Genomic DNA, 10,377 nt, shown 5'->3' with positions numbered 1-10,377 from the left:
ATGTAGGTGGGTGGAATTTGTATGAGTCTGCTCAACTTTAGATTAAAAAAAAATCACAGAACTCTGTGAAGGTCTTTGATCCCAACTTCCTTGTGTCTCTCAGATGCCAGGTGCATTACTGGTCTTGGGCCTTGTGATACTTTGATATCTTCTTCTAATCCTGACCTCAACTTCATACCTGTTCATTCTTCCTTCTGGTCTTGGTCATGGGTCTTGGCTGATTCTGCTCCTAGACAGATGAGGATCCTTCTCTGGGTTTGTCTTTCTTTTCACACTCTCAGGAAGTCCCCTTGCATGATTTCCAAATTTATAGGGAGCAGAAGTAGCAGTGGGTGGAAGGAATACTGGGAAGGTGGAATGGTAGGTGGGGGAAAGGGGGAGAGCCCTGTGTCCAGTACTTGCTCACCTCATGGTTCTCAGCATCTCAGCAAAAGCTTTGAGGGAGACAAGGAGAAATGGGAACTTCCTTTAATCCTAAAATGAATGTTTTTTTTTCTTTTTCAGTCTTAAACTAGATTTTCAACTCTGATCTGTCCGTTGGTTGGCACCTCTCCCCTTCACAGGTCAATAAGAAAGAAACCATTTTGGGGAAAGTTCTCAGAGTGTTTGTAGCTAACATAATTAGGAGGAAGTTTTAGAAGCAGCGGATGTCAGCAGCTATGCCAGGATGAAAATGGTTATATTTTAAGCACGATGTCATCCCCTGAGCAAAGTGAAATAAGCCAGAAGGCAAATGTAGACAGGTATGCCCAATTTGTTTTAAAGTTCCAGAAACCCATTCAGCCTTACATCTGCTCAACTCTGAATGACTTTCAAGAAGAGAGAGACTTTTTGGCAAACTACATCTTTCCTCAGCTCAATGAACTCTGCAATTCCCGGGGCACATATTTCAAAGCTGTAGACCTGAGGTGGCCAGCGTTGATGGCCCCGCCACCCTTATCCTTCAACCTGTTTAGACAGCATTCTTGTCTCCACTCCCAGTATCTGAAGCTCTGTCTCGACTATGTGAACACCTGCTTTCCCTTTTTCATCTGCATGCTGGGTCAGACATACGGGGACTTTCTCCCTGACCACGTGCCTTTACTGTTCTCCAAAGCAACTGACTTGTCAAGTTTATCCACAGTAGAGCAGAATCTCTATGTTGCTGCAAAAAATGGTTATCCTTGGGTCCTGGAGAGTCCCAACTACAGTTTGACGGAGTTTGAGATCATCCAAGCAGCATTTCTGAATGAGTCTCAGTTTCAGTATTTTTACTTTAGGACCGGAACCACGCTGCTGAAGACTTTAGATGAGGAAAAAGAGAGGCTGTCCTCAGGCTCTCTGAATGATGAAGAAAAATTAAGGATTGGAAAACTTAAGGCCAAGATTATTAGCAAAGGACTCCCTGTCCGATTTTATAAAGATCTCCACGAGTTGGGTGAGCTGGTTTTCAAGGACTGGTCAATTGTGATAGAACAACTTTACCCAGGCACTTTAATGATTGAAAATATGGGTGAGTAACCATGGAGATAGCTAAGTCTATTATCAACATAAAGTTAATATGTTTTGCATGTCTTCATTGTAAGAGGACTTGAAATGATTGAAAATACTCCCTAAGCATTTAAAATTGTTACCATATTTCTGTAACATGCATTTCTCCACTTGAAGATTTTTGAAACTGGAAATAAGAGCAAGTAAAGGGTCATGGAAGATTATTTAGGAAGTCCAGGAGCTCGGAGAAGACCTCAAATATCTGGCAGTCCTCCAATGGGACATTTGGCCTCGTCTGAAGTCATTTTGGTGTCAGAGTTGGGGGGAGTGCTCCTGGCATCTTAATGGGTGGAGGTCAGGGATATTGCTAAACATCATTCACCCTTACTACTCAGTAATCCGTGGACTGGCAGCCTCAGCATTACCTAGGAGCTTGTTAGAGAAGTTTTCCAGATCTACTGAATAAGAGTTTACATTTTAATAAGATGACCAGGTGGGTTGCATACACATAAAGTCTGAGAAGCACAGCTTGCCATTCTGCCTCTAAATTAAGTGATTACATTTATTTTTGAAAGTAGTATCTTGTAGACACATAGAAAGAAATGGCAGAGCAATATTAGAGTATGGCAGAGAGTTTTCAAAGACAGACTTCGGGAGGGGTCCGTGATGCCCTTAAAACTATATAAAAATAGTATGTTTACATGCATATGTGTGTTGTGGGGGGTAAGAAGATGGCCTGTATCTTTGATCAGATTCTCAAAAGGTTCAATGACCCAAAAAAGCTTATGAATTACTGTTGTAAGGGCCCAGTTAATGTGAGATTGCAAAGTGACGGCAGGTGGTGCATTCCCAAATGCTTTCAGGGGCCAGGCAGGCAGTAGTCCTTATGATAGGGAGCAGGTGGATCTGCAGCAAATTGAACAGACAGAGTTGTCTCACCTACACTCATTTGAATGCAGTGTTGGTGGGGAGGGAGGCGAGTGGTGAAATCCCACTGGTGCTGATCAACTCTGCCTACAAGCCAAATCCTTCTGGTGTCCTAGAAAAGAATATTGTGTCAATCATAACTCTTTGGATTGCAGGTGACTCAAATTGGCTTTAACAAAAAGGGAATTTATTAGCTTATATAACTTTAAAGCCTAGGATTAGGTCTGGTTCAGCTCAGGCTTCTACCAGTGGCTCAAAAGATATTACCTGCCCTGGTTTCTTACTATTTCTCAGCATGGCTCTGCTGTCCTGATATTGCCTCAAATCGGTGGCTCCTCCCTCGTGGAAGGAAGATGGCTGTAGTAGCTCCACGTTCAAGTCCAGCAGAAGTAGCTCAAAGTCCTAGCATTGAGTCTTTCTGTCTCTGATTAGCCTGACTGGGACCATATGCTTGTATCTGACTTAATCACTGGTGCCAGGTGATGCTCTGATTAGCTCATCCTGGGTCATATGCCCCCTCGAGCTGGAGGTGGCGTCAGACCCACTGGAATAACATGAACTGAGAGTTGGGACGGGTGGGATACCGGATGGTAACCTGGGGCTGTTACAGAAACTAGGGTAGGGTGAGTGGTTGAGTGTCAAAAAATAGCCTGAATATTTACTATAAGCTTGGAGTTTTAGAATGTATAAGGACACACACGATCTCAGGTTTTTCAGTTCCTAGCTGTGTGTGACTTTGAGCAAATGACAATATTGGTAAGCCTTAGTTTCTTCTTCTACATAATGAGTTAACATTAACCGCCTTGAGAGTAATAATGTGTGTAAAATAGCTAAAAAGAGTGCCTGACGCATATTAGGCACAGAGTAAATAGCTGATAAGAACGAATAGCAACAGATGAGTCCTGGAAGAATATATGCATTTGGCTAAAGCTTGAAATATGGTTAATGGTGATTTTCTTTGACTAATCTCAACCTGACCTGCATTAACAGATTAATATTTCCCAATGTGCTCAAGAATCAAGTCTCTCTGTGCATTTGGGTTAGAGCCAGGATATTTCTCCATCTATTCTCCTTCGCCTTTGATTTTAGTTATTGAAAAATTGGGTTGCTTTAGACTTCAGTTTTGAATGTATAATATATGGACTAAATGTGTGAATTAGAAGTTACAGAATTAGGCTTTGGAAGTGCTATATTATTTTTTTTCTGTATTTTTGCTACCCTTTAATCACCTAGGTAGTTCCAAAATCTGATGGGGTTGGGACACGGGTAACAAAAGGCCGTTTGGGAAGCCGGTGGTTATTGTAAGGCAATGTAGAGCTATTGGTTCATGCTTTTAACACTTAGAAACACTTCTGAGGTCCTTGAAGATACTTGAGTTTAGTGGGTGAGGTTCAGGTTTACCTCAAGAGACCCAGGCAACGGTGGGATCATTCCCAATTCTGTCTAAGATCTTGAAATTTGAAGCTGACTTTGGCCAGACTGTAGGTCTTCCAGATCTATTTGGCTTTAACCAGAACCAGAGGGCAACCCAGTTAACTGTGGAGGCACAAGGTGAGTATCTTGGGAACCTACCAGGTTAACCTACCTAGCGTTCATTTTCTTGCATAACAGCCTCCCTCCATTAAAAGCAAAAACAAAACCTTGGGGGATATAAGTGTCTTCAGAGACAGAAGGGCATTTTGGCAGTCCAGAACACCTTGACTTTAATTAAACTATGAGTTTAGAATTACAGTAAATTGAAACTAGAAGGAATCCCTCAGAGATCCGAGCATCTAGCCCTGCCCCTTATTTTACCAGAGAGTTTAAGGGACTTGCCCAATGGCAGAATTACATCTGTACCCATGGTTGTCATTGTATTAGGGCATCTTGTCCAAAAATACACCCCGTTCTCCCAACCCCTGCCATGGATAGACATATATACATTTGCCATAAGATTGAATTAAGTATACTTAGATACTTAGATAACAATCTAAAAAAGATGAGGGGATGTATGTAGCAAATCCAGTTTTTGATTTTTTTCTTTGCCCTTGTTATTCTGAGGTCAAGGAATAACTTAGAATCCTAAGTAGGATTTCATATACAAATAGCCTTAGGAAGATTAAATTACTTGGCTATTGTCTGCTTTCATTAGAATACGTAATGGGCTGTGAAATATGGTGCCAACATTAAAAGAAGGTGATACGGATACAGAGGGGGAGAGACCTTCCTGGGCATTTATAATAACCATATGTAATGGAAAATGTGAAATAAATCTAAGGGACTAAAACTTATTTTTTTTGTCTATAAAGACTCTAAGCACAACTTTGAACGTTTCTATCATGAAGAGTTTGCTGAGAAGTGCAAGCAAGTGTTTGTTATTTCCAAGGAATCAAATAGAACCTTCGAAATCTTGGAAAGATTTGCTTTAAAGGATGTGGGATTTGATTTTAACAGTGCCACAGCAGGTTCCAGTTTAGATGCTCTTCTCAGGTAAGATATCAAGAAATCTCCAGCCTTTTTAGGCTTGAGCAAAACAGTCTGTCTTGAGTGAATATGATCCCTCAAATTTCAACTGTCTTCCCCCACCTCCCCTTTTCTACGCCATCCTTTCCTGCAAGAGAGGCCTCTGAAAAGCCACCCTTGGTTTAGAATTTCCTTATTAGATATCACTCTGCATTTGCAAAGTTTTCCTGGCTATTTCACTTCCTTTCTTTCAGTCTCCTCAAGGAGATTATAAACTCTGGAGGGCAGAGCTTGCCCCCCCCCCCCCCACCGCCCACCCCTGATCTCAGTTGGTCTAAGTAATTCCCGACAATGATGGAATGACCTGAAGGAGAAGAAATTAGATCAGGAAAAATAAATGATGCATCTGTACAGTGTTGTATATTTTACAAAGAGCTTCCACATACATCATCAGCTCATTATTAATTACATTAAGATATTTAGCTAACGCTCATTGAATGCCTACTCTGGGCCACATTATTATTTGTGTTTGTGTATGGAACTGAATTATCTTACCCAACGTATGCACTCATTGTTTTATCCAGTGTCCTCCACATCAAAACCCCTATATCTCTCCCCACCTGGCACGGTGGCATACTCTGTTCATCACCTCCAGGCAGGAAAAGGCTGGGGCGTGAGGTAGGATGTGGGTTGTCTTCAGTGTCCCTCTCTGTCTCGTCCGAAGAAATAGGGAGATTCTTGAGATCGTTTCCTTTCTTCCATCTTCCCCCTCCTCCTCCTCTTCTTACAACAGATCTCCTTTATTTTGTGAGTTTTGTATTTTGAAAGAAACCCACCACAGCAGCTGGGATGGCTCAGCCCCTCTCCCTCCACCATCTCCACCACCTCTGCCCACTGAGGTGTAGAGCTACCAACATGTTTGTGGTTCCAGGAACTCGTGCCAAGAGGAAGACGAGTTATTTGGTTACTACAACATGGAGCTCAGGCAAGGCTTTTAAAACTTAACAGGGGTTGGAATATATAGGTCATGTGTTAAAAAAAAATCTTAGGTTTCAATAGGCAAATCCATAGAGACAGAAAGTAGGTTAGTGGCTGCCAGGGTATGCGAGAGGAGGAGAAACAGGAAATGGCTCCTGGTGGGTCTGGAGTTTCTTTCGGGGGTGCTGAAATTGGTTTGGAATTAGTGGTGGTATTTGTATAACCATGGAGTACAGTGAAAACCACTGAGTTGTACACTGTAAAATGGTGAGATTTTGGTATGTGAATTATATCTCATGTAGGTTACAATTTTGAGTATTTCAGAGTAGATGAGAAATTTGATGATTTTTATTGCAATGAGGCAAGTCCAAATGTGCCCAATTAAGTATAATAATGAAACAAGTCCTTTGAAATTAGCTGTGTGGAAACAGGACTTTGCCATTTGGAAACAATACTTTGTACTGTAAGTTCCTGAATCACATGTATAGGTAACAGAAAGGGGTGTTCTTTTGAAGTTTCAAAACATCGTCTTAACAGCTGACCATCTAGAACAATAAGCACAGATTGCTTTGCAATGTTTTCATTTTCTATTTGTTCTTAAGAAGAAATCATTCAGACCCTAGCCTAATTATGTGGATGTATTATATTTGTATTTTTCCTTCGTTGGTTTTACCTGCTAAGTGCCAAGGAGTGTTCTAGACACAGGGAATGTAGCAGTGAACAAAGAGACAAAACCCCCTGCCTCCACAGAGCTTACATTATGGAGCTAGGCAACAAACATGGCAAATATGGAAAACATATAATGGGTTCAATGCCTTTAGTGCTATGGAGCAAAATATAAAATCTTGAAAGGGAATAGGCTATCTGGTAGAAGGTAGCATTTGGCTAACTGCTGGAAGCAGGTGAGGGAGTAAGCTATGCAAATATGGATTGGACAAGCATTCCAGACAGAGGGAACAGCAAGCACAGAGGTCCCGAGGCTGGAGGAATGGCAGGGAGGCCAGGCAGCTGGAAGGAAGTCAGGGCTGTAGGGAGGGCGGTAGGGAATGAAGGTGGACATGTAATGGATGGGGGGAGGGTGTGGGTCTTGTCTAGTATCACAGGTCATTGTAAGGACTTGGGCTTTTTACTACTTTTACCACAGAGCAGTGACATATGTCATGTATTTTGACAAGCTCACTCTGGCTGCTTGGCTGAGGAGAGACCAAAAGAGATCTTCAGACTGATCTTCCTTTGCTGAACCCGAATGTCAGGCTTATTTATTTGATTTCATTCACTCATTCAACAATTTATAATCAGTTACTGTGCCAGTCACAAGCTAATAATGGGTAAGGTAAGCCTGGTAACTGCCTCCGTGGAACTTCCATCCATAAAAAAATCACGAGGCACATATTTATTAAATCACAAATGTGTGAGGAACAGGGTTGGAGTCTGTCTGTAGTGATACCAGTGGACCTGGGAATCCTCTGCATATCTGGAAGTTCTTCACCACAAAAGTTAAGCAACGGGACAGGTTATACTGTGTTCATGCCAGTTCAGAGAAATCACATTTCTGCAGCACTACGGGCCGCAACACTCTGGTAGAGGAGCAGGCTACGTCTTAGTGAGTTACTAATAGTTGTGGTAATTTCCAATGTCGTGGGAGTCAGGATTAATGGGAATCCCTGGCATATGAATGCTTCTATTTTTTATTCTCTCCTGATATGATGTTATATGGAGGGCCAGTCTGGCGATGGTGGCTATGACCTCAGGAAGTTTTGGAAGCAGGGCAGATACAAGGGCGGTGGATTGCTGTGGAGTCTCCCTCCCTGGGCCTTTGGGCAAGTTGCGCCCTTGATGAACCCCAGGTTAATATTGGACAATCCTAGCATCTGTGTAGCTGGAAGGGCCTTCTAAGGTTACCATCTCTGTTCTAATTTTACATAGGACAGAGCTAAAGCCCAGAGGGCAAATAACTTACTTGGAGCCAAGTGAGGCCAAAGTTGAGACTAGAATTTCATATCTCTTAGAGAGAGATGCAGGACAATTTTTTCTCCCTTCCTCCCTCCCTCCCTTCCTTTGTAAATATTCTTGACTACATTTTACCCCTTTATTTTTTTCAGAATAAATCCTCTTCCAGTTTACAAGTCTATTTTGCTCTTGTCTGGAGAACGTGGTTGTGGGAAGTCTACCCTGATCGCCAACTGGGTGAATTATTTCAAAAAGAAATACCCCAGCATGTTGATGATCCCTCATTTTGTGGGCAGCACTTGTGAAAGCAGTGACATCATGTCCGTGATACATTACTTCATCACAGAATTACAGTACAAAAACTATGGTACTGGAATCAAGCCTTTAACTTTGGAGAATTTTGTTAGAGATTAGATATTCTGTCTGCTGTTCCTACAGCTGATTTCCTCTTGTTCTGGTATAAACCCTGTATTGTCTCCCACCTCTTCCCCTCCCAGAGCTCAATTTCCTTCTTTCTTTTCTTTTTTTTTTTTTTAAGATTTTATTTATTTATTTGAGAGAGGGAGAGTGAGAGACAGAGAGCACGAGAGGGAAGAGGGTCAGAGGGAGGAGCAGACTCCCCGCTGAGCAGGGAGCCCGATGCGGGACTCGATCCCTCCTTCTTTCTTTTCGTACTTCCTTCCTTCACCAAATATTAATTGAATACCTTTATATGCCAGGGCACTAGGCAGTAGGGATGCAAGAGTGAACAAAAAAGTCCTTACCCTCATGGTGTTTTTATGTTATTGGGGTGAGTGAGACAAAGAGTTCACCAACTAAAAACAATACAGAAGGTTGGATGGTAAGTTCTATGAAGAAAAATAAAACAGAACCAGAAGGGAGGTAGTGTGTGGTGTGTGTCAGAACAGTTAGGACTTGAAAAGGGTGGCCTGGGGAAGCCTCCCTGAGAAAGGGACCTTTGAATACATACCTGAAGGAGGGCGCCAAGCAGGTATCTCAGGGATAACATTCCAGTCAAGGGAGACAAGTGCAAGGCCTCCATGGCAGGATGTGCCTCCCAACTATTGCTCCTCCTATTGGACTCCGTAACTGTTTCTTGAGCATGTTCATTTACTCACGTGCTCATTCAGTCACCCATTGCTGAGTATTTATTGGTTGCTTATTCTGTGCCAGACACTTCCCTGGGTTCTGGGGATGTCCGCCTCAGGAAAATAAGGTCATGGCTCCCACAGATAACGATGTTCTAGTTGAGAAAGGCAGATAACAAATAAGCAACAAATAGTGATAAACGCCATGCAGAGTGATGTGATAAGGTGACAGGGTGCTAGTTAGGTTAAGTGGTCCAGGGCTGCGTCTCTGTCTTAGAATAACTCTAGCTGTGGTGACAACTAAGTCCCATTTCAGTGGCTTCTTGAATGAAGTCTGTTTCTCACTCATGGAACAATCCAGTAAGGGGTTCTTAAGTTAGGTAACAAGTGGCTTTCTTCCATGTGATGATTTAGGGACACAGGCCTTTTCCCTGTAAACGAGGCTGTGTTTGAGACTGTGTCATCCCCTAGAGCCTCAGAGTCCTCTGCCTTTGGCTAGTGGAAGAGGAAAAAGGCACACCCGTTCCTTTAACACCATAGCCTGGCAGCAATCCAGATCACTTCCCCTGCCATTCTTTTGGCAGGAACTTGGCCGCCATGGGCCCACATGGCCACACTGGGAGTCAAGTGGGGACAGAAAGCTAACCCCACCCCGGAAGAGGAAGTGTGGACTTTTGCAGGACAAATAGCTATCTCTGCTATATTCTGGGAACATCTCATGGACAAGGAGGAGCTAGCCATGTGGAGATTAGAACGTTCCAGGAGGAGAGAACAGTTAAGGTAATACAAGTCCTAAGCCAGAAACAAAGGTGAGTTAGAAAGGAAAGCAGGCCAGTGTGGCTGGCAGGAGGTGAAGGCCAGGGCACTTCGGGTCTGGGCTTTGTTGCACAGAATGTTAGGTCAGATTCTGCTGAGTACAGTGGGAGGCCAGTGGGGGGTCTTAACCAGGGGAATGATACTAGATATGATTGATATCTTGAAAAGATTAAATAAAGTCAGTCTGATGTATGGAAAATGGATGTAGGGGAGCAAGTATGGAGGCTTGTTAGAGGCTACTGCAGTGGTCCAAGCAAGCGATGACGGGGGCTTGGGGAGGGCGGGAACAGAGGAGGTGGAGGGCTTTCACTGGACTGAGAGTCTCCTGAGGAATTGCATGTGGCGCTTAAAGGACAGGAGGAGTTGAGGACAGCTTTGGGAAGCTAGACAGATGGTGAGGGCTGTGTACTGAGATGGGGCATTGTCTCAATATGGGGATAGCGGGTGGGGACCGCAGGTTTTGAGGGGAATCAAAAGAGTTCTGCTTTGGATGAGAGAGAGTTAAGATACAAGGTGTCTATGGGGAATGTTAACAATTGTGGGGGATCTCCCTCTGTTCTAGGAGGTTGGGGAGCCCGACTGCTACTTATTAGCCGTGTGAGCTTCGGTGAGTTATTTTAACTCTCTGTGGTTCCATGTTCCCAGTTTGTAAAATGTGGGTAATAAAAGAAATGTCTTTTAGGTAGTTGAGAAGATTAACTAAGGT

The 10,377-nt window shown here is 43.1% G+C and overlaps 1 protein-coding gene across 1 annotated transcript in view; it reads left to right on the top strand.

Moving 5' to 3' along the window:
- Window positions 1–693: 693 nt before the first annotated feature.
- Window positions 694–10,377, top strand: part of LOC114222966 (putative tetratricopeptide repeat protein 41) — a 69,049-nt gene continuing 59,365 nt past the window's right edge. Inside the window, 3 exon segments of the mRNA XM_028121651.2 lie at window positions 694–1,492; window positions 4,686–4,867; window positions 7,912–8,134. Of these exon segments, the coding sequence (XP_027977452.2) occupies window positions 694–1,492; window positions 4,686–4,867; window positions 7,912–8,134 (1,204 nt within the window).

Source organism: Eumetopias jubatus, unplaced genomic scaffold, assembly GCF_037043125.1.
Source record: "Eumetopias jubatus isolate StellerSeaLion01/CBP00866 unplaced genomic scaffold, mEumJub1_p1.0 scaffold_8, whole genome shotgun sequence".
NCBI classification, from domain to species: domain Eukaryota; kingdom Metazoa; phylum Chordata; class Mammalia; order Carnivora; family Otariidae; genus Eumetopias; species Eumetopias jubatus.
This window is presented reverse-complemented; position numbering and strand designations above follow the sequence as displayed.